This window comes from Ammospiza caudacuta, chromosome 19 (genome assembly GCF_027887145.1).
Source record: "Ammospiza caudacuta isolate bAmmCau1 chromosome 19, bAmmCau1.pri, whole genome shotgun sequence".
Classification (NCBI taxonomy): Eukaryota; Metazoa; Chordata; class Aves; order Passeriformes; family Passerellidae; genus Ammospiza; species Ammospiza caudacuta.
The window spans coordinates 9521131-9547311 of NC_080611.1; the positions used below are offsets into that span (position 1 = coordinate 9521131).

At 43.7% G+C, this 26181-nt stretch overlaps 2 protein-coding genes across 4 annotated transcripts in view; one reads left to right on the forward strand and one right to left on the reverse strand.

Moving 5' to 3' along the window:
• Positions 1–976: 976 nt before the first annotated feature.
• On the forward strand, positions 977–7145 carry C19H17orf58 (chromosome 19 C17orf58 homolog). 2 transcript variants are annotated; one of them, XM_058817294.1, is made up of 5 exons: positions 977–1024; positions 2867–3427; positions 3714–3794; positions 5305–5499; positions 6170–7145. In XM_058817294.1, exons 2-5 carry the CDS (start codon positions 3007–3009, stop codon positions 6355–6357), a joined length of 885 nt encoding a protein of 294 aa, XP_058673277.1. In that variant the 5' UTR covers positions 977–1024; positions 2867–3006; the 3' UTR covers positions 6358–7145. The 2 variants fall into 2 exon arrangements, with proteins under 2 accessions (XP_058673277.1, XP_058673278.1); XM_058817295.1 differs by having other exon boundaries at positions 5308–5499.
• A 2439-nt stretch (positions 7146–9584) lies between these two features.
• Positions 9585–26181, reverse strand: part of BPTF (bromodomain PHD finger transcription factor) — a 54450-nt gene continuing 37853 nt past the window's right edge. Inside the window, exons 23-32 of one of the 2 annotated variants that reach the window (XM_058817281.1) lie at positions 25573–25795; positions 24379–24650; positions 23099–23181; positions 21075–21300; positions 20316–20659; positions 16971–17144; positions 15896–16088; positions 14930–15014; positions 12982–13168; positions 9585–11510 (exon numbers count right to left, since the gene is read on the reverse strand). In XM_058817281.1, coding sequence (XP_058673264.1) covers positions 11474–11510; positions 12982–13168; positions 14930–15014; positions 15896–16088; positions 16971–17144; positions 20316–20659; positions 21075–21300; positions 23099–23181; positions 24379–24650; positions 25573–25795 — 1824 coding nt within the window. In that variant the 3' untranslated portion in view covers positions 9585–11473. The remainder of the gene's footprint in view (positions 11511–12981; positions 13169–14929; positions 15015–15895; positions 16089–16970; positions 17145–20315; positions 20660–21074; positions 21301–23098; positions 23182–24378; positions 24651–25572; positions 25796–26181) is intronic. The other variant, XM_058817282.1, reaches the window with a different exon arrangement.

A 26181-nucleotide genomic window follows, 5' to 3' on the forward strand; every position in this document is an offset into this window, starting at 1 on the left:
ATTTTCTTTATCTTCACCCATGGCTGCTGGAGACAAAGTCCTGAGCTTTGGGGAATCCTATTGAAATGCTTAATTAAGGCAGGACAAAACAAACTGCTTAAACTAAGCAACACTGAATCCCATGCCACAGACATTGCTGAGGGTTACATTTCCATTCAAGGGTGGGTTTCAGGAGCCTTTCAGTGCCTTTATGGAGTTTTAAAATTGTTGATTGCCTCTAAAGTCATGAGCAGCTTCCACAGCACCCGGCAGCAGCTGGTGAGTTAAACTGTCACAATGGAAATCTTGTGTAGCAATAAGGTAACTTAGAAATAAGCCTTCTTAACTCAGTAATCCAAATCAGGGTTGGCTTGGTGTGTGAAAATTTGCAGAGTTCTTCATGATGGCAAAGAGAGATTTAAAAATAAAGCTGTGTGGGATCAGCAGAGCTTTCCCTTGGACTAGGCACTCACTATTGCATTTTTCAGCCTGAAAAGAATCACAGAAACTGGTTCCTGAAAGTAAAAGAGGAGATTAGCAGCTGTATCACTGGAGGTGGCCAGAAATCCCCAGATAGGTTCCATTGTCATGCACATCCCTTCCAGACCCTGTGTGCCCGGGCTCTGGTGTATTCCAGCACCTCCCAGTTCTCTCCAGAGCACAGCTCTCCATAGCCAGCCTTGTTCCCTATGACTTTTCCCTACAGAGTGCCAGAGGAGGGCAAGACTTTCCCCAAAATAAAAATGTGCTGCAGAACTCCGTGTGGGTGTGCTATTCCCAGGACACAGGTGATGCAGCCAGGGGGTTGCTCCCCTTGGGAAGGAGCACATTCCTCCAGGCAGGGCTGGTGGAGGCAGCAGCTTGGTCCTGCTCCAGTGGGTTGTCCAGCCAGTGATTCCCGTTTCCCCTCAGGCTGCCTCTCATTAGCATGGATCGGGGGAAGGGCATAAAAGGCTCCAGCTCATTTTGAGTCTGGAAAAACTTTACTTCAAAATGACAACCCAAGTGTTCTGGCTCCTCTGCTTTGCCATTAGATCATCTTCTGGTAAGTCTGTTACCTCTGCAGTGGGGCTGGGGCACGTCTGAGGCTGAGGACATTCCTACAAACCCGGCAGCCCCCAGCCTGCAGCCTCTGCAGCAAGTAAGGGCTCGAGAAAGAAACATTTCAACGTGTTTGTGGGATGGGAATGTAGATTGCAATATTTAATTTGCAAGCATTGGGAAGAATTAAGAGCACCTGGCAGAAGCAGGCAGGGAGCTGGTGCTCCTCTGTCCCGCCAGCCACCACTGGCAGGTGAAGTTGGATTTGCTTCTGCATCTGGGATTTTTATAATTTGTATCAGGTGAAGCTGGATTTGCTTCTGCATCTGGGATTTTTATAATTTGTATGTGACCTTTCTCTTTTAGTCCCCTTCACCTGTAACTCCAGGTGTCTGACTGACTTTAACATGTTCAGTGTGCCCTGTGTGCCTGCAGCAAGCTGTCCTGAATAGATTTATTTGGGTTTTAGTGCCTCACTGACAAAACAGAAATAGCATTTACATCTGTTCTACTGAGATTTAGTTATAATGCAGTCGTATTTCTTAGGTTGCAATAACTAGACAGGAATATGTTGTTAGAGGATGAGGAATCTCAAGGTCCTGAACAGAATGAGTAGAGAAAAATGAACTATTTCTTGATACAATCTGTGACTGAGAAGACGTGATAAAGTGGTAGAAGAGATTTATTTACACACCCAAGTCTGAGGCACCTGTTCAGAGGGCACAGCTTCACACTGAACCATCTCCAAACCCCCCTCGCCTGCTGCTTTTGGCAGCTTGGACTTCTTCCACCCCTCTCTCCATGGACATTCTTTAGACTTTACGTGTGGCCAGCCCAAATATCAGGGAATCTTTCCCATGACAGCAGCTGGTGAGAGCACACAGGGGGAGAAGTGGCAAGGTCAGCAGTTGAGTCAGTTACAGGAGATAAACCAGGACGTTGTTCATCTGTGTATGTCAAATCTCTCTTTTCACACAAGGAGCTGGGATCAGCCTCCTACACAGGATAACCACGGCCGTGAGCACCAGACAGAGGCTGTGTGTGGGTGAGCTGTGTGAAAACTCTGCTGGCTCGCTCCAAGCCTGCAAGGGAAGGTCTAAGGGAAAAGGAAAATAGACTGCCAGGGGAAATTTCTCTCCTGCCTGGCTAAACATTTTGCTTGTTTTTCTTTGTGAGGTTCAAAGGATCAAGGTGAAGGTATAAATGAAAGTGTGGGTAATTGCCCAGCTTGTGTGAACAGTGCCATTAAGTTATTTTTTTCCCTGGATTTCCAGACACTTCCTCTCTTTCTCAAATGTCCTCTCAAATTAAGCAAAGCTGTGAAATAATTGTTACTAGCAGCACTAGCTTAATAACTGCTACTATGTGCTCGAGTCAGAGATCCAAAACTGTGTATAAAAAACCTTTCCAGTAGCATCCAAAGCTGCTGAAGAGTCTGGATGACATTGTCAACAGGCATCCCATGGATGGGAAAACCAAAGAGTTCTGCTGTCATGGTCTCTTAAACAAGCATCCCAAATGGCAACGTGAACCTTGTTTCCTCAGATGCTCCCTGGAGATTCAGGGGTTTGAGAAAAGGGTTTGTTTTTAATTTGCAACAATAATAAAGTAAAAATGCAAATCTCCTGTTTTGCTCACACAGCTGCATTCCCTGTACTGGACCTTCAATATCTGAGTATAGGAACGAGGAGCTCTACTGTGCTTCATCTATTGAGCTATTTATTAGTTTTATATCTTATTGTTGAAGGCCTCACTTCTGGATTAGAGCCTCAAATCTTCTCATTCTGAAACATTTGAAATAAAAGATTTAAAACACTGATTTTCCCCTCTCTTTTTTTGCCCGTAGGATCCCTGCTCTATGCTGACAAGCCCGGCCAGGCTCTGAGCAAAGATGTTTTCAGTGCCGCAGCTGAGGTTCGGGTGAAGGAGCCAGCGCGGGGCACGGGCAGTGCCAGCGGGAATGCCAGGGAAGGGCGGCTCCCGGGAATGCCCCCCGGGCCCCCGGGCATCCCCTCCCTGGCCCCCGACAAGAGGAAACGCGCGGAGCCTTCCCTGGAGAACAGCACAGGGCCGAGGAAGCACCTGGGGCAGCTCGGAGGGCTCCGGGCCCCGGGGGCTGCTCCCGGCCAGGCCAACAGGCCGCACCCGGAGCGGCGGCGGGCCGGGGCTGCCAACAGCCTGGGGGCCCTGCGAGCCCCTCCCCGCCCTAAGGCCCTGCTGGAAACCCAGACTTTCCCGGACTTTGGAATGGGGGAGCCCAACGATCCTGACACGCTGCACCACTTCAACCGAGCGGGGAAGGGAATGGCCTACAAAGAGCCCGACCCGTCCGGCAGGATCCTCAAGGCCTCGTGGGTCACGAACCGCTGGGAGCCCAGCCCGAGGCACCGGGGCGAGCTGGGGATAGGTGAGGGATGGGCTGGGGATAGGTGAGGGATGGGCTGGGGATAGGTGAGGGATGGGCTGCCCACAGCGGGACAGGCTGCACAGAGTGGGACAGGCTGCACAGAGGGACAGGCTGCCCAGAGAGGGACAGGCTGCCCACAGTGGGACAGGCTGCTCGGAGCGGGACAGGCTGCCCAAAGCTGCCCACAGTGGGACAGGCTGCCCAGAGCTGCCCAAAGCTGGGGCACAGTGCAGGGACAGATCCCCCAAGGGCCCTGGCTGTCCCTCAGGCTGTGCTCCTCTTGCAGACGGTGACAAGGAGAAGCTGTGTCAGAGCGAGTGCAGGAAGGAGCGGGATGAAGGGGAGGCTTTCTGTGCCAGCGAGTTCGGTAGGTGCTGTCCCCCTCAACCCACAGGGACAGAGCACCTTCTGTCCACTTGTCACTGATACTGCACTTCCACTTTAAAAATACTGTGATTAGATACAGTAAGTATGTTCAATAATTACCAAGTATTCCAAAAGGACCCATCACAGCTCTTCATAAACATTCTTACATTACTCTTTCCCTGCCTTGGACTAGCACTGCCCTTTTTTCTGTTTCCTCTGGAGGAACAGTGTCCTTGGGACCGATCAAGGGAACTGAAAAGACCAATTGTTTTAGATAGTCTCAGATTAACCATTACAGCTGGGTTATTTATCTCTTACCATTTAGAGCAAGTTTGATTTTGGAGATGGAAGTTTGAAATTAAAACAAAATAATGAACCAAACAGAAAGAAGGCTGTGATCCTCTCTCTAGAGAGGATTCTTCTTGAAGTTCCTTAGGATTCAGTGTCTTTAGTCCTTGTGTTCACACTGATTTAACTAAAGGTGGCAGGAAACAGCCTGGTATTTTTGTAGACTTTGTTTAAGGACAAACATTTTCTGACTGAAACCCTGCCTTGTGCTTACAGAGTTGTGAAACAGATACCAACTTTTTCTCACAGTATTTTAAGAGATAAGGAAAATACAAGCCCAGTGGTAACAGATGTTTCCATTTGTAGAACATAAACACGTTGGGAGACATCTGTTTTCTCTAAATGGAGAAGTCAGGAAGTGCTTTCTACAAATGTTGTCCTGCTTTGGTTTTAGCACTCTCACACATTCCTGTCCAACATGGGCTTCACAGCAACCTGACCTCTGTGTGTGTTAGCCCTTAACAAACAGCTCTGCTCCTAAATTGAAAGGACAGGTAGGAAAAAGTCTGAGCAACAGACAAGCCAAGGTTCCACAGCAGCCATCAGAGAGAGCTTTTCCTCTCTTTATATTATATTTATATTACAGTGCAGATAAAAGAATAAATTACTGAATCAGAGGCAGGTGTAACACCAGGTGCAGTAGCCCTACTCACACAGAGCTGTTTTCCCAGCCCTGCACCCAGCTCAGCGCTTGCCAGAATCAGAAACTGGGAGAGCAGCATGAAGTGATTGTCTGATCTCCCAACACAACCTACTTGTGCCCCTGTCTCTTGGTATGACAAGGGCCTTTTATTTCAAAAGCCAAAGTGTTTCATTACCAGCTTGGCTTTGTACTTCATTGGGAAATTTTAAATTTGAAAATTTTACTTTGTTAGGTAAATTTGCCCACTTTTTATATATCAGGATAGAAAATGGTACTAAACCCATTGCTTCTGCCCTAAGAAACATCTCAAACCTGTAAAGCACAAGGTTTGCAAAGCAGCAAAACTTCAGGCAATGACCTCACCAAATGTGATTATTTGAAGCAATTCCTGCTGCCCACTCCTGAGCCAAGGCATTCCTGCTGACACTTCCTTTACAGCATTTCAAATTACAGCCTTCACACATGCCCTGAAAACTGCCATGATATAAAATCTGATCCTCTTTTTCCCTCTCCCTTAAAGCAGCAGTGAATGGAATTGTTTATAACCTGGAGAGCCTGGGCCATGGGGTGCAGTGGGTCACCCTGCTGGTGGACACTGATGGACTGTACAGGATGAGCCGCCTCTATGTCACCCCTGACGCCGCCTTCTTCCGAGTTCACATCCTGCTTGTGGATACTTTGAACTGCAGCAAACCATGCCCAGACTTTAAACTTGGTAAATCATTCCAGCTAAATCCATTCTGCTATTCCTGTGCATGCACTGCAAGCTCAGTCTGCCCTACTTTAATAGGCTTAGCCTGGGTTGTTGGGAAAATTTGGATGAAAAGTATTTACTCAAAGTACTCAAAGTTTATCAGCGCAGACTGCTTTCTTGTAACTGGATTGGAGCTCAGGTGTTGCTGCACCCCCTAAGCACCCCCAAGCTTTTCCATTCCCAGCTGCCCCATGCAAGGGACACCTGTGCAGCTTCTTTGTACCTGTCCTAGACAGCGCTGGCTGTCTGATGGCAACAATACAGAGGGAAAACGGAACTGTGGGGAGAACAGAGGACATCCAAACTACTCTAACATAACTACACATCACTAAAGCTTTTCTTAATATTCACACAATAGTTATCCCTTAACTGTGAGAGCCAACCACCTCATTATCCATCTTTTGAGTGCAAGTTTATCAAATGCCAGCATTTCCACCAAGAGTAAATCATCATTTCCATGCCAGCCCCACCCCTAGGTCCCAGCAGAGCTCAGGGTGCCGCAGGGGAAGCTCCGTGCCCAGAATGTTTCCATAGACACAAGTTCGTGTCTGTTCGCACCCCTGGTGCCTCGGAGTGACTCCCACTCGCTCCCTCAGGCTCAGCTCCCGTCTGTTCCGTTCCTGTGTTGCAGGCAGCCGCTACATCGTCATGGGGCACATCCACCACAAGCGCCGCCAGGTGCCCCCGGAGCTGCTCCCGGCCCTGAGGGGGCGGCTGCGCCCCGGGGACGGCTGGGTCGGGAGCGGCAGCGGCTTCGTGAGGAGATTCAACAGGAAAAGGGATCTCAGGGTGAGGGCAGCGCGCTCCAGGTGTCCCTGAGGCTCCGTCGGGACGGGGGAGCAGCGGGATCGGCCCTCAGAGCGCCCCGGCCGAGGGCAGCGCTCCCGCCTGGAGCCTCAGCAAACTCCGGGTGCCTCGGGCAGGCACCCCCAGCCAGGCTCGGCACTGAATTCACTCTAGGGAATGCGAACCGGCCGGGAATTTGCTCCAGCTGCTTGCAGAGCCACAGGTTATTGTTGCTTCCCCTGCTGCAGAGTGCCCCGAATAATCTGTAGTAACTGTAATGCAAAATTCTGGCAGTTTCGTCCTCGGTACGCAACAACTGCACTTTGAACGCTTCACCTTGAACACATTAGATGATACCACAGCTTTATCTACACAGGATGTTCACTGTGCTTTCACAGTTCTGCCTAATGCACTTGGTTTCAGAGAAGCCAACACCACTGAGTACCATTTGTATTATTTTTGTCTCCTCAACCATGTCCATGGTATTTCTGAAAATTACACCATTCTTCCAGCAGAGCTGGATGTTCACACAAAGCATACAGAATAGAGTGTAATAATTTGAGTATATGAACACTGACTGAAAGCAAATCAAGAACTGCAAATGCCCAGTTGCATTTACAAGTGATGGTGCAGGGAATGCAAAATGAGCATGGGCTGCACACACTGGGTGTGCCAGGGCACTTTGTCCCAGAGCTGTGCTGAATGCCATTCCCCAGGAGAAATATTGCCAAGCTTGTACTTGCACAAGAGTAAAGTTACTTTTTAAATCAAAAAGACAATATTTTATTACCTTTAGTGTGCTGAAATTGAGATGTTTGTTGTTCCCAGTCAGTATTCACAAATAATAAGTCTGTAAAAGAAACTAATAAAATGCTCATGGAGGTTCTGCTTTCACTGTCTCCTGGGTTCTGAAGACCCAAAAATCTTATGTAATGATATTGCACAGAGGCATCTCCTTGTGTGACAAGTTGGCTGAGGATTTGATACATATTTCTATTAAGAAATGTAAAAAATTGAGTACAGCTTAAACCCCCACATACTCAGCAATATGATGTGAACTGCCACAGGAAGCAGTGGCTTCTACAGAAGCATTTTCTGTTTTGAAACAAGGGTAGTTCTGACACCCTGTACTTGTCACACACCTCTGCAGCTGCATTTGGTGTCACTGGAAAGGCACAGAGCAGCGGATGGGATGGGCTATGCTGCGTCAAGTATTTCTTGACATGGAGCCAAATACCAAGAGCAAACATCCCCTATTTGGGACCCAAAAGGCTCTTACTGGATAGAAATTTACTCACAGCGTGAGTCTACCTAAAAAATACCATGTCTCACTTTTGGTATGTGAAAGACTTTGCATGGAGCACAGCATGGATGGATGGAATTTTCCTGAGAAAATCTGAGGGGGTTTTGATTTGGCAGAAGGACTGTTCTGGCAAGGAATCAAAGCTCTGGAGTGACTGGGAGGACAGAAGGAGGAAGGGTTACATGTGCATCTTGAGTTTCTTTGTTTCTATTTTCAGGGAAGTCCAGGACTAAGCAGCAGCTCCTCCAGGCATCCCCCCAGAGCAGTCCTGAGCCCCATTCCCTTATCCTGCTGCAGCCCAGGGAGGTGTGGGCACAAACCCTGCCTGTGCCTCCCTGGGGCTGCCTCTGGGAGGGACAAACACAGAGAAAGGACATCCCAAGCCTGAGTTCAGTGCCCACAACTGACACAAAACACTGGGATACAGATGTTGCTCTGGGAGCCTGAAAAGTGATTTACCCCATGATCTCCTCCTGTGTTACCAAATCCTCTTACCTTTCTGTTGGAACCCCGTTTACCTCAGGAGGAATAGCTTCAGGCGATGGTGAAGAGAAAAAGGATGGATTCTGCTGGAGGGTTTAATGTCCAGAGGTTTATTCCATGGTTACAGAGGTCTGAACGTGAGCAACTGCTCCAACAGAATCCCAGCTGCATGGTCTGATCACCTTTTTAAGCTCAGGGACAGGGGGAGGGGAGGTACAGGTGAGGCTCCAACCAGGTGAGAGGGGCAGGGTCTCAGGGGAAGATGACACCCAGACAGGCCAATGACCTCTGGGCATGGGGGCATCCTTTGAACTTGACCAACCACACAACGCCTTGCTGGAATGATAAACCTGATTGACAGGACTCACTCAGCATGGGGGCAAGGGGGAAGGGAGAGAGGTATAGGCACACCTGGGGGGATGACCTGGAAGGCCAAAATGGGACATTAGACCACACCACAACACCTTTCCCTTCTTGACTGGACAATTCCTCCTTAAAATGTTCCCACAGCAGCTGAGGAACAAACCCCTGTGTCACAGCCCCACTGAGACAGGGCTGGAGCACAGCAGGACTGTTGTCACCAGGCTCCTCACATCCTAAACACACCTCCTGAACATCAACAATTCCAGATGGAGAGGATTTCCAGCCTTGCACTTGCCATTCCAAACCCCTCCCAGCAATAACCACACTGGGAATGGGATGGCACTCACACTCAACAGCTGCCATGGTAATTCTGGTACCTCACAGTCAGTAATTTCCTTTCCAGTAGGACAGGTATGGAAAATTCTGCTGCCACCACACAGAAATCTGGGTGTAAGGGAATAACTGTTCTCACCCTGTCTGTCCAGGATAAAGTCCTCAAGGCTTTTGGGTAAGCCCAACTTCTTACTGTACTTTGAATCTCCATTAACTTCTGCATGAACTAAACTGAGATTGAGGATAATTGCTTCAAACTGGAGGAGGCAGAAAAGGAAAATCAAGTTGGCACAGCTCACATTATCAATATCTCACAACATATGACCATTTCAAAACAACTGTTGCAATAATTTATAAAATACAAAGAAGACAAGGACCGAGCAGAGATCACAAATCTTATGAACTTTATGCTTGATGGCAGGTGGGGATTAATTAAGTGATTTATTTTCTGTAACAGCATTTAACTATAAAACATCAGCACTAGCAAATCCAGAGAAGTACCCTGACCTGCCCAATGGACACTGAACACACTGAAACAGGCTCTCATGGAATCACAGAATGGTTTGGGTTGGGTGATTATTCAGCATTAATCTGCATGGATGGATTATTTCCCTAATCAACCTGATTCAGTTACATATGATCTGGCAAAGCCAAGACCTATATCCAAGACCATGATCAATGTTTCATTAGAAACACCACCAAATCCATGTCAAACACATTACTTTATTTGTCTAGGATGATATGTCCTATAAGGTACAAAAAAGTACTCTTCATTTTGCCACAATTTGTTAAAAACAGCAATCTATTGCCTACAGGTAGGAAAGGTTTCAACCATGTCAATATGGAGTTAGGTATGAATAAATAGTACAGAAATGCTGAGAAGTTGGGATGAGATGCAGGATCTGTCCCAGTGCTGTTAAAGGTGAGATTTTTCCTTGTCCCATTAAAACACAATGCTTACAATATGCAGCATTTTTTTAAAACTTCAAAGGACAACATAACCTAAATGCAACTACTCTTCTTTGACTTTCAGAAGCATAAATGGATTATTGTTTCCACACTGAACAATTAGTAATTTTCACAGATTGGTTAAATGACAACATTTGTATGTACAAAAACACACGGCTTTTTAGTAGAGAAAATCCCCACAGAAGAACCTGAACACCTGAGCTGGAAGTGTAAGAAAGGGTGGTCAGTAGCAACATCTTTTTTAAGAAAAATAACAGAAGAGGTTCTTGCATAGCAAGGTGTGAGGTTAAACCCAAAAGGAGCTTATCCATAAATCAGGTAAATCCCAAACCACTGGAGAACAGAAGTTGACTGTGAGTCAGTGCAAAAGCTGCTCAGGTGGGTGAGGAGCTGCAGAGAAACCAGGCTGGGAGCTACAGACAGGGACCAGAGCAAGTCAGTCACACACAGGGAAGGAAAAACCTCCTCATCTGCAGTTTGCATCTTCCTGGGCTGCAGTTCACCCCTCAGGGCAGCCCAGGAGACCCAGGGACACAATTACAGGTGGTGCTCCACAATCCCAGAGCACTTGGCAAAGGTCACTGAGCTCCAGTGGGCAGGAAAACCTCACCAACAGCTCCTGCCCTGGCCCAGCTGGACAGTCAGGGCTGGAACACAAACAGCTCCAGCCCTGTCCCTCCTGGACAGTCCTTCAGGCCCCCTGTGGCAATGTCTGATGGGGTTGGGTCCCCTCCTTGGCCATTCCCACCCCTGCTCCTGGCAATCCCTGCACAGATCCCCAGAGTGCCTCACACACGTGGCAGCGCACACTCAAACACACCTACTGCTGTGGGGAGAACAATGATCTCCATTTATTTTGTTTCATATACATCCATATTTTGAATTTTAATACAAAAGAAAAAAAAATTAGAATCTGACAAATGTTTACAAACAAGATACCTTCAAATAGATTTTACTCAGTTCAGTCTGGTGCAGAGTAAATGACAAATTGTACTGTTTGTTATATTCAAGGCAACAGAGTCTGTAGTCCGTGACCACTCAGCCGAAATTTTATGCAAGCTTGTTTTTATCTACCATGAATGATAAACTCCTTGTTGATTCCCAGTCCTGTGTGTGTGCACATGTGTACATAGCAGCTCCTTTCATAGAAAGAAAAGACATCTAGAGGTCTTCTTGTACTTTTACCTACAGGAATCATGTTAAGATACAGAATGGATTACATGGAACCAGGGCTGGATTTTATAAGAAAAAATAATTAGCTGACAAATGAGGGCAGCAATAAAAAAGCGTCTTTTTTGCAACAATAAATAAATACAGTCAAAGTTTTCTGTGTGGACTTTAAACCAGCTTCTTCACTGAAGAACAGACGTGGCATTTCCATGGAGTTAAACGTGACCCCATTTACTGTATCTTTTTTCTTGCTCTCTTTCTCTCTCTCCTTCAACAAAACAAAGTTTTCCTGCTTCTGCCACAATAGTACAACAATTTGATCTTGACAAGAAAGTGGTGCTGCTGATTTTTATTTCTTTGTCCTTTGGACAAAATAAGCCAAGAATATAATTTGACTGTTGTGACCAATAAAAACGCAGTTTACATCGAGTCTTGTCAGGATAACCTGACTAAAAACATCTGGCTCCTTAATTAAAAATTGTCAGACAACCAGATCCTTGCTCGTGTGTTTGGTTAACACGCTGAACTCTAAGAAGCTGTAGACTGCAGTTTGTTGTTATGGGACCTGCAGAATACAGAAGAAAGTGAAGAATTAAGCACCCTTCAGTTTGGAGAACACAGTTGCTGCAAGGTGTAGCCAAAAATAAATCACAATAAGGGAATTACCACCATGTTGCTTTCATTTATTTTTTTTCCCCTTCAGAAAAAATAATAAATCTTGCTCTGAATTTTAAGCCCATTTTCTCCTCCAGAATAAAAATATTTCAGTACTTGGAAAATGCAGTGTGTCACTGGGATATTCCAAAATGCCTGAAATCAGTTTTACTCACATATTTACATAATAGTAGTCCATCAAAAGGAAAGAAAAAAGACATTTTTAGTTTTTAATATTTATAATAAGGTCTACTTTGCTTAAATTTATTCAATAAGTCTTTGGATTAACTTAATAGGAAAAAACTGAACAGGCATGTTAAAATCACATTTTTCTAAGCAGAGTTCAGCAAAACTCCTCTTTGAATTCACAGTTTTATTAATGACTTAAACTAACACAATAAAATACAAGGTTTCCACGATGAATTTTTCATTTTTCTCAATACAGTAGTTGAGGAATGGAACATTTTTGTTAATACAGTTACATTCAGCAGTGTGACTGCTGGCAACAGAAACAACATTTACTTTTTAGACAAATGATCTGGATTTTTAGGGCAGTTTAATGTCATTGGATTGTACAATAAAAGAAAGTGACCCCAACATCCAGTTCTGATTCCAGTTAAAAAGTTCAGACTAAAGATATCACAATCTGCAAGAAAAGAAAGAAGATGGATGGTATAAATGAAAAACAAGAACAAAAAAGATGCAGCAGTGAAATCAGGGGAAAGCAAGGGGAGTGACACAAACATGGGTTGAAAACTACCTGACAAAAATCATTATTACAGTATTGAACTGGAAAGAAAAATGGATATTCTTTTTCAGGAATGTCTATGTAAGTGAAACACTCTATATCAGCCCTTCTTCAGAAAAAAAAAATAAAATGAAAAGTTTAATTTTGAAAGGTAAATTTTGAATTATGTTCCATTTTCCATACCCTACTTTAAACCTTACTTACTCCCCTGTTTCAAAAGTCGTAAATGATAAAAAGAGGAGAGAAGGAGTAACACTGAAGTATTTTAATTTCTTTCAATGGATTATTACCTTCACAGCAGGATTGTCTCTGACTAGCATGAGAAGTATTTACTGCAGAGTACAACATCAGCACAACTCAGGCACAGCATTTGCCCTCATCAGAAATTATTAAGTTTTCTGCAGCAATGAGTTATAGCATCACTCAAATTTTGCAAATTCGTGATACCCATATTTTAAACAACTCCTTTTGAATAAACATTCCAAAGTAACCTTCATGAAATCATATTTAAGCCTTAATTTTGAACAAATTTTCCAGGAAAGCACATGGAACAGCAAATCCCTGTGCAAATACAAGATAGGCTTAGAAGGGAGATTTCAGCACAACACCTGTGGTTAGGAACACTCCAGCTTACCTGCTTGCCTTAAATCCTTTTAGTTTCTGTACAAAGAAAGACTCGAGAACTTCTGCACACTGGTAGAAAGGGGAGTCACTGGGATTGTAGTAACGGCAGTTATCAAAAATTTTGGTCATGTCTGCCACAAACTCCGTCACCTTTTTGTAGTAACGTTTCAGGATTCTTTCTTCCATGGTAGCAAGGTCTTTAAAGAAACCACAGATTATTTGAATCAGAGACTTTCATCCTAAACAGAAATCTACATTGTCAAGACTGTGGGAAACAAGGCATTATCCAGATTAGGGGATTTTCCAGGAATTCTGGTTGTCACTGCTGACAGCAGCAGCTCTCCCTCACCAGAGACCCTTGGGCATGGATATGTTGTGTGCAGGGAAATTCAATAAAATACAAGAATGACCAGGGAAAACCTTTGCAAGGAGCTCCCACTTTTTCTGAAGAAATGAAGGGAAAAGGTCAGACAATGAGGATCCAGGTACCCTGGACATGGAACAGCCATCACCTACTAATTATTTTTTGAATTTCTGCCTTGCTTTGAATGAGCTATCAATTCTCGTGGGCATGTGCACATTGCACATGGCACAGATGAAAGATTTCAAGTGCAGGGTCATGCAAAATGCCAGAGCTCTCATCCTTACTGACCAGACACATTAAGGAGACAGAAATGGTGATGTGAGTAGTAATTGTCACATTCTTATGCAAATATCAATTAAAAACAGGGAGAGGAACAAAACCTGTCAAATATAAATATAGCTGAGTAAATGTCCAGTGGCATTTTTAGCCAGAAAAACAACTATCTGCCCTTGGAAAATGCCTTGAGGTGCTTATTTTGAAATGCCAGTGATGCCAGAACCTGTGCAAACAACTGCAGATAGATCTGCATTATCTGGTGTATTTTACTCAGATTTACTTGTATTACAAATGTCTTCTCCTACTTAAGTCAGAAAGGGTTAAATGCACTTTTGTTTGCTCCATCAATAATTCTGTTATTTGAGCTTTCCTTACAAACTTTAACCCATCCATCATGGAAAGTTGTTCAGCATTGTAATAACAGCACAGCCCAAAACTTTGGAACAGGAAAAGGACACAATTCCTAAACAAAATATTATTTTCAGTCAAAATACCAAAACATGTTTGCCAAGATACTAAACTGAACTTTCCTATTTCTAGGATGAGTAAAGAGTAGATGTCAAATGACACACTGGCTCTTATTTACAGATCTGGAAATTCAGATAATTCCAGAATACAGTATATTATAATACTCAGAAATTCCTCAATACTGTAAGGAAAGGAAAAACATTCCCAACACCATTTCTGTCAGGAGGTAGATTTTCCTAGGAGGTTTCACATGCAAGTGCTTATCCAGTTTTAACTGGTGAGCTCTAAGAAGATCAAATTAAAGCACTAGAAAGCTGCAGCATCTCCCCTTCCACTTTGCCCACATTCACAACATCTGAATCCTTTTTTCCCTGCAGTTTTAAGGACAAATTACACATAATACAAAATTTACTATACTATCAAGTCAGATGAAGATAATTTTGAACTCCATCTTAAGGTGCTTGTCACACTTCCATAGCATCACCTCCTTCTCAGCCTCTGGATTGTACATCCCAACCTTTGGAGCTCATTACAGAGACAGAAGAAAATATTCCTCTTTGAATAAAGAAATTTAAAACCATGAATTCTCTCCTATTGCTGCACTGACTTCCACATTCATCTGTAGGACTGGCAGCATTTAGGGTGGAGGAGTCAGCCTAAGAGCAGATAAAACAGCCCTCAGGAACTTCTGAATGTACCAGTGAGAATCACAGGGTTTCACCTGCCTAACCTGGGTATTTTGCAAAATATGGCTGCAAGTGGTCAGCAGGAAACGAATTATAATTAAATTAATAACTTGTTATTCCAAAGGCCAAAGCCCCTCACTGAGGCTGCTCTCACCTACACTTACCCATTGGTTCTTTGATGACACCATAATAATCTGGGGCATCGTTGGGATCTACTGGTTCTAGGAATGGCCATGCCATCTTATGAGCCTGGCAGGGAAACAGGAGAGAATGAAAACATGCAATTAAGTTAAATCAGGCACTACTAATAGGTAAATATTTTCATCCTTTTATCTGTTGGGGTCTGGAGTTGAATTTCAGGAAGAAGTGCAGCATTGTATGAAAAGGAACCAGTTCTCATCTGATGATTGGGTAAAGTTTTAAATGTCAGTGACCCAGTAGCTGGGCTTCAAAACAGGAAACTGAAATTCAGACATAACAGGATACTGAGCTGAACAGGCTGCATGGAAAAGTATGGAGTGAATTTACTGAGAGTGCTTTCAAGTACTCTGAAATTAATACACTTTTATAAATGTATGCAAAATACAGGACAATGCAAAATATTACTTACAGGATTTCTGTTATCATAATTTTAAGAATTTTACCAGAATTCTTAAAAATTCCTTATAGTTGTAGCAGAAAAGCCTATTTGAGAGTGACAGACAAATCAGAAATACCAGACGGTGTACATCATTCTTATTGTGAGGATGCCATCAGTTACATGCTGATAATGATCCCTGTGAGAACACTCCTGAAATCTCAATTAAAGTAAGGAAGTGTGGATCACAACCCACAGCAAACTGATCTGAGAACAGAACACTGCACCTTCCATACCCTGTGCAGGTGGGCTCCCACTCTGCCTTTTGGGATTCTAAAGCCTTTCACTGAAGGGTTTGTGCAGTTTCACCCACTCAGGAGCAGTAATTTACTAATTATTGTAAAAGTTCCTCAGCACAGTAACACCAAGCAGGTTTGCAGCTAGCACAGCTTTGCTATTCCCCAAATTTCAGAGCTAACAAGGAGAAATCCCCTGTTCCTCCCAGACCCACTGTGTCTGTCACACTCCCTGGTGCTGCCATCCTCATCCTCACCTGCAAGGAGCGCAGGACCCTCCTCAAGCCTTCATAGTCCTTATCAGTGAGGGGGCTGAGCACAGTCATGGCATCCTCCGTGGACTGGCACTGGGGGCACACGTACTCATCGATGAGGTCGGCCTCGCTCTGCAGGATGCCCACGCAGCGCCCGTGGTACCAGTTCTGACACCGGTCACAGCCAATGTAAAATCTGCAAGAGCCAAACCAAGAGTCAGAGCCTTCATCTGGCCCAAACCCAGCTCACATTTAACCACATCAACCTGCCATCCCCTGCACACAAGCAGATACTTGGCATACAACAGGTAATGTCAGATTTCAGAGTGGCAAATGCTACTACAACTGCTTTTGTATTTACAGACCATTTCAAACACATTCCTAGATTTTATACTTTCTAGAAATCAAGATTTCAAAAATAATTCCTCTGCTTTAGAGATGAAAGGAACAGTGTAAAGCCAGAAGCCTCACCCAGCCAGTATCCAAACCAATTCAAGATGCATTTTGCACAAACTGGACTACAACTAGGGCTTGTTTCACTGCATACAAGCACTGTTCATATGGAAGCTTCAGCCTTGTAACTGAGTACAGAGGGAGTATTCTATGACACAAAGCCTTACAGAAAAAGATGTATATAATTCACACATATATGATCATATACCAACCATATACCCCCCATACTAAAATGATATTCTCCAGCCAGATCAGATTAAAGCACAAAAAAATCCACTAAATACAGCATTGATCTTTTAGTCTTTCTAACCATCCCCTGTTAAAGATAATAAAATAAAAAAAAAGAAAATAAATCCCAATTTAAAGTACATGGTGTTTTAGTAGTTTGTTAAAAAGAAAAGCCACAATACATTTTGACTGCCCTGAGGGACTTCACTTTTCCTAAACATTTACTGAACAGAAACATTCGGGAGGGGGAGACAATTACTGGAAAGCAATTTGTATTACGAACGAATACAATATATGCAGAATAACTCGTTTTTTACTCTTTGCAAGGAACAGGAAAGCACAGTCAGAGCAGTTTTGCTACCTAGACATGGAATAAGAGGTTCTTATCCGAACTCACTGCGACTCATCATAAGGTGTTCTGCAGATACAGTACAACTCCTCACTGCTGCCCTCTTGTGCCCGTTTACACTCATTACAGATGTACACATCCATTTTCTTAGCCTCCTTTTCTGTGATTCCAACACATTCTCCATGATACCAGTTAGTACAAAGATCACAGCCAATATAGAACCTAAAAGTGTTCACAATGAAAATGACAATGTAATTGTCATTTCAAATGGCATGGCACTTTTCCCTGCATTTCTGTCTGATGCATTTGATGCTGGGCTACCTTCTGTCTCAGCTTCCCTGCTCCCTATTCCTTACAAACTAACAACTCATGCTGCAGCTAGACTGGCAGTAAGGTCACTTGGGTCAATTTTAATTTGACAATTCATCAAAATGCACATGTATTAATATGTACATATTAATATGTAACCAGACTTTGACAAAGCCATAGGCTAAAAATCCACTGACTTCAAGGCGTGTGTGAAAAACTGTCAAAGGCACAAAAAGACAAGGCCAAAGGAAAAGGTTTACATTTTCAAAATTGCAGCTCAAAAGCCACTGAAACATTTCCTTAAGGTTTGAAAATGTAGGTCTCAGTTAATTTAAAAAACAAAAGCAAAGCGCAAACACCAACTAGGAGTTACGAGTACACTACAAGAACATGCAACCAGCAGTGTGTAGGTACACCTTGGTGTAACATGATACCAAAGAAAATGGGGTCAGGGCATGATTGTTAATTTTAAATCTTGGTGGTTTCTTTTTTTGGGGGGGTGTGCACTGAAAAACTGATAATAAACTACTTAAAACTGTGACAAAGTGGGATTTGGAGTGAATAATGTCTCCTCTCAGACACAGCTGTGTGACAGAACCAGGTATGGTATGACACAAAGTGAAGGGAACCAGGGACAGAATCATGGGGATGGGACCTTGCACAGAATGATGTGACAAAAGTGTACAATATTATGCCAGGATGTTTGTAACTGGTGTATGGATCTCTCAGAACACACCTGTGACCAGTGACAACCACATGGGCGACGCTCACATCCATTCTCTCTGCCTGAGCAAAAGCAAGCTGACTCAGAACCTCCATCCTCCTGGATCTTGGAGACCCCAACCCCCTGGCAGGTGCTGCTGTGGGAATCCTGCCACCCTGCCAGCCTGCAGGCAACACCCTGGGGACACCACAGCACCCACAGGGCAGCAGCTACCCCATGTTCCACAGGAAGCATCTCTGATTTCCTGGGCCTCTGCACACATCCTGGATGCTCAGATTCTGCCTTTTCTCTTGTTTTTCAGTCAGGCAAATCCTAAAATAAATATCACACAACCCAATTTCCATAAAGAACGGCCAGACATCGATTCTGACAACTCTCAGCAACTCAGCCTGCACCCCCTTCCCAAGGGGGGCTGTGGCTGCTCCTGGTGATGTGGGAGCACATTTGCATCCAGGTGTAGATGCCAAACCTTGCCACTGCAATGTGGAGCAGGTGCCACATTATGATTTAACAAATAAGTTGGAATCTCAGTAGGAATCTTATAAAGATATCTCTACTGACAATCCTTGAAAACAGTACCAGCAAATCCCTGTAATCCTGGAGTATCATGAATGGGAACTAAACATAAGAGATCTGCAATAAAATGCACAGCACAAAAGAAAACACACAGGGTATTCATAAAATACCACAACTTGGCTTTTCAAGTAGCACACCCATCTTTTCTGAAGTAGAAAAGAGACACCAGCACAAAGAGGACGATCCTACATATATACAAAAAAAATTAAAAAAAATTCTCAGGAAACTGTTTTAAAACTTGACTAATTCCTTGCCAAAGAGCAAAAGGATTCTGTACTTCAACAGTACAGACATCATTTGTAGGAACATCAAATTTAAAATTCACAAAAAGCAAAGCAGCAGAGCTCAATCATATTGCTAAGGATAGTACTGAAATATTAACATTTCTTTTTCTTGAAGTTTTATTCAGTGCACTGAAGCACAGTTCTCAATTCAAGCTACCAAAATTCACTCTATGAGCACTGGAGTCAACACGAAGTCTGACAAACAAATCCCTTTGCTCACTCACTAAGTCCAGATGCAGTAACACACAAACCTCTGGAATCACAATCAGGGAACTGGGTCCCTCCTAAGTACACTGGGTGACAGAAAACCTGACACAGACACAAAGTTAAGTGAGGCTGGGGACACCTCTCAGAGGTGACAGTGACAGAACAGCCAGAGCATCATTCTGCTCTTGCTGCAGCACTGGCAGTCCAAGGAGCAGCCCCATTTCCCACACTGAAGTCACAGTGCAATGGTCAGAGCTACTCAAAACCAAGGCGAAAAAACCCTCAAATATCTCAACTTTGTTAAAAGACATAATCAAAACCCAAACAAGGCTAGAAGGAACCTCAGGAGGTCCCCTAGTCCTGGCCCTAAACTTGGAACAAAGAACCATGACCATGGAGTGAATGCACCACTCCAGATCTGTGGTTTCCCTGTTATCAGCCCTTAAAGTACAATCAAACAGTACCAGTTCTTACTTTTGGCTGTTGACACTTACTTGGAATTGGCCCAAAGTCAAATTTACCATACATACATCTCTGCACAGCTCTCAGATGTGAGAAAACCATTACTAACTACTGCTGTTAGTCACCTCTAGCTAAAGCAGCAACATGGAACTCTATCCCCTGGAATCCTCTGGATTCTCCACTCCAGCACTTATACCATTTCTCCACAAGCACTGCACACAGTGTAAATACCTGTCCTCATTCACAGTCAGAATCAAACTACAGAAAACTGCAGTTTTCACTTTGTCAAATGCTTGAATATTCATTTTTATCAACCCCAGCATACAAATAATAATGCATGGAAACCATTTCTCCCTGAAACATTGTCCAAAGTGAACTGCAGTCCAGTGACTCAGAGGCCCCTTTACCAGTACAGCCTTACAAAAAAAGTCATTTATTGGAAGACAGTACCGAAGCTATTTCTGAAGAACATCAACTGCTTCTTCAGAAGGAATTGCTCAAACCAAATTGTCACTTGCTTCTGAGGCAGAGGCAAAACAGCAAAAGAAAGAGTAACAGAGCGGAGGGAAAAAAGAAAGGAGTATGTGCATGTGAGACAGGAAGATCACACAATGGAGACATGCAAACAGTAAAATATAAACCACGCACAGGAACAGTATCAATCGAGGATGTTAATATCTGCTAGTGGAAATAGAGACTTTATTCTCTACACCTCAGTGATCCCTGCAATAACCTGCCACTAGCTCCTCTTCTAGCACTGCCTGGCACTAAGAGCTGACTCTAACTCTGAAGCTGAGGACATGCAGGAGGGGCTGGGGCATCGCTACTCACTTGGACTCGTCGTAAGGCGTTTTACAGATGCAGTAAAGCTTTGTGTCCTTCTTCGTTTCCTTTGAGGTAGTAGAAATCATTTTCTTTTTCTTGGACTTGGAAGCCGAGGAATCTTTCTCCTCCTCTCGTTTCCTCTTCTGGGAGGAGACTGGCACGGGGACAGTGGTGGAGGAGGAGGAGGTGACACTGGCAGCTGGCAGCTGTGGCGGTGCTGGTGGCACTGGTGGCGGTGCTGGTGGCGCAGCGGCGGCGGCCGCGGCGGCTGCGGCTGCTGCTGCAGCTGCTGCTGCCTGGGCTCGCTCCTTTTCCTTCTTAATTTTAGTCAAGTCTCTCTTTAGCTCCTCCTGAAGTGTATTAAATGAATAAATAGAGGGAGGCACTTCATATGATTATGGCAAGACAGGGTTAAAATCTAGGCAAAAATCCCCAAGGTTAACCAAAAGAAAACAATTAAATCCATTTAAATATGCATTTTTTCATGTTCTGAACCACAATTCACATAATATTAAGGGATGACATTCCTGGGCTACAATGGCCCATTGGCTGTAACCTATCAGAAGCTGTTTCATGAAAGAAGGTAATTTCAGTCCAGAAGAAAACCAAGAGACCCTCAAAGGACAAATGAGCAGCTTTGCAGAGATCCACAACCACAGCTTCTTCCTGTAAATTTCCTTAAAATCTCACTAAGTAAACAAAGATTAACACAGAGATACTCTCCCCAGCTTAACATCAAATTAGCCTTTGAGACTCTGTCCTTACCTGCACTTCAATCTGCAGATCTTTGTCCAGAAGTGCTCTTTTTTTCAGAATTTCAGCTTTCAGCTGCTCTTTGTGCTTGAACAGCAGAGCTGAGAGCTTGGTCGCGTTCTGTTTGCTCCGCTTCTGCTCCACGCTCTCTTCTCGCTTCCGTTTCTTAGCTGCCTGCTTTTCCTCTTTGTCTATCTTATCCAGAATATATTTCATCACTTGGTTGCACACAATCATTCTGGAGAAGGAATAAAGGAAAAGGACATTGTGCTGACCTGCCTGTTTATTCCCAGGTGAGAATGCAGAATCAATTCTCCAGTCACTGCAAGCTCATTATTGTATTTCCTAAGATGTACAAGGTAAATTTAGCAACACCCAGTGCTTCCACTCCTGCTTATTTACTAGAGCACTGCTGGGAGAGATCAAGTCCCTTGTTAGGCTCCAGAGGGCCAATCCCAATTTCACTTAAATGATCTGAGTACTAATTGTTCCTCCCCTCCCCCATCTGATTCCCAACAAAGCTTTGGCTTTGGTAAGGATGAGAGAGATTTTTGCTCGATTAAGTTTCCTCAATTTGTTTGAAGGAGCTGGATTTTTATTTTAATGCAGGATGAAAGTGAGTTGGAAACCTGCAACTTCTTAAAAAACAGACATTTCTATGCTCCAGTGAAACATTACCAAGATTTTGTGTTTTGGCATAAGGACTGACAAACACTTTTCACTGTATAGAATTCACTACAAACAGTTCTCAATTTCTCCACTAATGACAGCTCAAGATGAGTTTTTTGTCTCCTTGTTGTACCTTCAACTATAAATCTATTTTCCTGCTCACTTGTTTTGCACCTCTAATTTATTTTGCTTTATATTTCAATTAGAAAATGAATGTATTTGGGTTCTTCTGAATTTACTTTTCCCTTCCCCATTCTTTTCCAAAACCATTAGAAAACCAAATGCTTCTTGTTGCCAGAATGACCATGAAAAAAAACTCCCAGTGAGCTGAGAGGAAACAGCAGAATAGCAATGGCCAGGACAAGCAGCTGCTGGCAACTCTGTGGTCTCAGATATTTTATCCTTTGATAGACAGCTGGATTTGGATGACAAATGGAATATGTACATAAATATTTGTAGGGTCATACAATTTTGTTTAGCTTGCTCTTTATACCTGCCCTGCATCTACTTCGTTTTGTCTGTTTTTTTCACAGATTAAAGATCCCCATATCGTATTTTTGAAGAAGAATAAATCAGTGAGATGGAAAAGCAGCTGCACCACCAAGCTAGTTAGAACTATTTTTTTTTCATCTTTCTTTTAAATTGGGCTTTTGTCACTCGAAACACCTATTTGGTTATCTGACACAATGAAATGAAGAGCATATCCAATACATCTTTTTCTTTATGCAACTGTGAACAGTAAAGGAGTGGCACCCAGGGGTGGTGTTGTAATCAACTGAGCTTGTGATTTGATGATCAAAATTTTATAGAACATACTCTTCTTTTTCTTAGTATCTGACACACACTTGTGATTATCTAATTGGAGCAACTGCATGTGTGAAAAGGAGTCAAAATAATCCCAAGACAAATGACAAACACTCCAAATTTCTGTTTAACAGCTTCAAGCATAAAATCTCTCAGTTTGTCAATCTGTCTTCCAACTCTTCAGCTCCTTCTGTAGAGTGGGATGTGCAGGGACAAGAATGGAAACACATGGCCATGATAAAGGACAAACAAAATCCAGGCTTTTTTTTGCAGCAGAAGCATTAATTCTCCATTCTGTGCTCCTTTACTTGAGTTTTAAAACTGGCCAGCTTCAAACACAATATGCAACATTACTTAAATATATATTATCAAAAAAATAGAGATTATAGAAGATGAAATAAAGGTCATTATGAAAGCCACTTTTAAGTGTTACTCTAACCAATTTTATATTGCAACACTTCTTTAAGCAGGTTTTTACAAACCAGCATTTCATGATGAAACCATTAAAAGATGCAATAAATGAAAAATTTGATATCTACAAATACACTGTGATGCACATTCACCTCTGATTTTCTTCCCTCTCAGCTGGAGTGAGTGTCTTCTTCTGTTTCAAATGCTCTATGACAGCATTCTGCTTCATAACCACCTGTAGGATGATACAGAATCCAAAATAAAAGATGAAAACTTAGCCAGTATTTCACAGTATTATGGGGAGACCCAAGACATTTCCTAAGTTAAAGTGTCATTTATTATAAAGCTGATTTTATCAGGGGAGCAGTGCTTGTTTAAAACCATTATTTGAAAATTCAAAAAGAAATTGAGGAAGAACACCACCACCCCCAGAATGGGATATTTTGCTTATGTCAAGTTTGAACCCAGGAACTAAATGTAAATTGACTGTATTTCCTCAGTGACTGGTTGTTTTATTTTAAAAGTGGTAATCATCCATTCTATATTTTTAAGCCCTGCAGCCATCCAACAGTGCCACATTTCAGATACCTCTGTGGAACCTCAGTTTTCAGGTAAGGAAAGTTCTGCACGTGTGTTCTGTCCAGCAGCTCTCCTAGCTCTGACCTATCTTTCCTGAACTGAGAATAGAGATGGATTTGTCCCAGCAGCTAATGGTAAAGTGAATCAAGGTGACAGCAGAATACAAACATGGTGCAAGTGACTTGATGTGCTGAATTAACTTGGAACATGTCCTTAAATTGCCAATAGCAATCGTGCACTATCTTTGAAAGAATCAAATTAACTGCCTATCAAATGTATTAACACTGTTAACAAGAACAGGCATTTGAAATTAGATTTCTTTCATTCATTAAGTGTTAATTTCCTTCTGTTAACTTTACCTGTTTCTGGATAATGTCACTTTGATTAGAAGCCTGAAGGGTGTGCTCACGTTGAATTTCTATCTATTGCTGCTCCCTGAGCTGCTGAACTGGGTGCAGCTGCCCCTGCACAGAAGCTGCTGGCACTGCCACCACCCTGGCCAGCTGCTGAGCCCGAGCTGGGCTCCTGGGCTGGCCCTCAAGGGGTAACTGGGGCTGGATGTGGGGCACACTGCCCTGCTGGGCTGGGATCTGAGCCCCAGCACGGGGCTGCAGCTGACAGAGGATTGCCACTTGCTGCCAGAGCTGGGGCACTGCAGTAACACCTGTTGGAGGCTGCTGAATTTGTAGCTGAGGATGAGCTGGGCACTGCACAGGAACCTGATTTAAACTCTGAGTACTTGCAAGGGCTGTACCCGAGGTCTGAACCTGAGGCTGGGATTGCTGCAGCCAAGCTGGAATTTGTTTGGGAGCGTGGGGCCCATCAGAGCGGGCGGTGGGGTTGGAGTTTGCACCTGAGCTGGATGCTGAGCCTGGGCCTGGCCTGGGGGCAGCCCCGCGGGCGGTGCTGGAGAGAGCCCCGGAGCCGGGGCTGGAGACTGAGCCGGGGACTTGGAGGGCTGAGCCTCGGGAGGGGCCGCGGGCTCGGCGGGAGCCTCGGCCGGGCTCGGGGCCTCGGGCTGGGCCTGAGCCCCCGCGGGCTGGGCCTGGGGCTGGGCCTGGCCCTGCCCCGCGGGCACGGCCACTGCTGGAGCCGCCTGCAGAGCCGGCTTGGCTTCCCCCGCACCTGTGAACACACAAACACAAACCAGGGCTCCATCACTGCAAATGGCACAGCTACGAGCACACAAACACAAACCAGGGCTCCATCACTGCAAATGGCACAGCTACGAGCACACAAACACAAACCAGGGCTCCATCACTGCAAATGGCACAGCTATGAGCCTTGATAACCCAAACCCTCTGGAACTGCTGCAAAGCTCTGTGCAGGAACTCAACAGACTCTGCAATGCACTTCCAACACATTGTGAAAAATGCGTATTTTATGATTGGCTTTTTGCAAATATTAAAATGAATATGTGTTGTGTTAGAAAGTAATGCTGTATTAATTCGCTTAAGTAGTGTGGTAAATACAGTTTTAGGTTATAAAAAATGTTAAAATAGAAACTATGCTATGTGGGATACTTTTGTTAAAGGAAGAACTTGCAGCGATATAGCAGCCACAGGACACCTCAATCTTTCAGAGAAAAAGAATTTATCTGAAGAAATGAACTTCTTCCCACCTCAAAGGCGCTGTTAGAATTCAGAGGAAGAAGCTGATAATGACCAGACAGAATCCTGTATTTGAATGGAATTTATGCATCATGTATGAAATGTATGAATATGCAACAGGCTATTGTTTTTAAGGGTTAACCCTTTGTTAATGTGGATCCTTTTTTGGGCTCGTGCTGCCCAGAAAAGGTACCCAGAGGTCCATAACTCTTTGTCTTTATTGTCTCATATTGTCTTAATTCAAATTGTCCAAATTATTATTACTCTAATTATATTACTATTTTTATAACCATTTTATTACTTTTAAAATTTTTAAAAAACAAGTGATTGGCATTTTTCACAACATTAACTGCAGGAACAGACAACCTCCAGCTGCATAAGTTCTCCCATGCAATTGAAATGGGAGTTTTTTTTCTGCTGAACAGAACAGTGCTTACCCGAGGTGGAAGTAGAAACAGTGGTTGTAGTTGTGCTAGCTGTAGTAGCAGCTGCTGGTAGTGGGGTGAACAGAAATCTCTGAATTGTACCATTTGGCATAGCTGCTTGCATAAGCTGCTGTCCTGGACCAGGTATTACAGTCACACCCTGAGGGATTAATTGTAACTGACCAGTAGTTTGACCTTGTCCCTGAATTACCACAGTTAAGCCTTGACTGCCACCCTAAAAAAAAAGTTAATATCGATGTATTAGTGATGTAATTCTTAGACAGACTTTGTTGAAAATCAGAACAATTAGGGGTTTGGATTGCAGAATTCAATGTTTTTATCACATACCATACTCCTAAAATCTAAAACCAGCATCTGAGATCATGAAACACTCAAGGACTCTTTCAACTTTTCTACTGCCAACAGATGACTGGGTTGGAGTGACACATTTTGTGAATCCAAAGAACCCAACACAACTCTGAGTCTTTGGTGTAGAAACTCAGAATCACAGAATGGTTTAGGTTAGGAGGGGTCTTAAAACTCACCCAATTCCACCCACACCTTCCACTATCCCAGGTTGCTCTAAGCCTCACCAACCTGGCCTTGGACACTTCCAGGGAT

Coding starts and splice junctions, on each gene's coding strand:
- C19H17orf58 (XM_058817294.1), top strand. CDS start 3,007: ATGCCCCCCGGGCCCCCGGGCATCCCCTCCCTGGCCCCCGACAAGAGG. Junction 3,428..3,713: donor CCGGGGCGAGCTGGGGATAG/GTGAGGGATGGG, acceptor CTCCTCTTGCAG/ACGGTGACAAGGAGAAGCTG. Junction 3,795..5,304: donor TTTCTGTGCCAGCGAGTTCG/GTAGGTGCTGTC, acceptor TCTCCCTTAAAG/CAGCAGTGAATGGAATTGTT.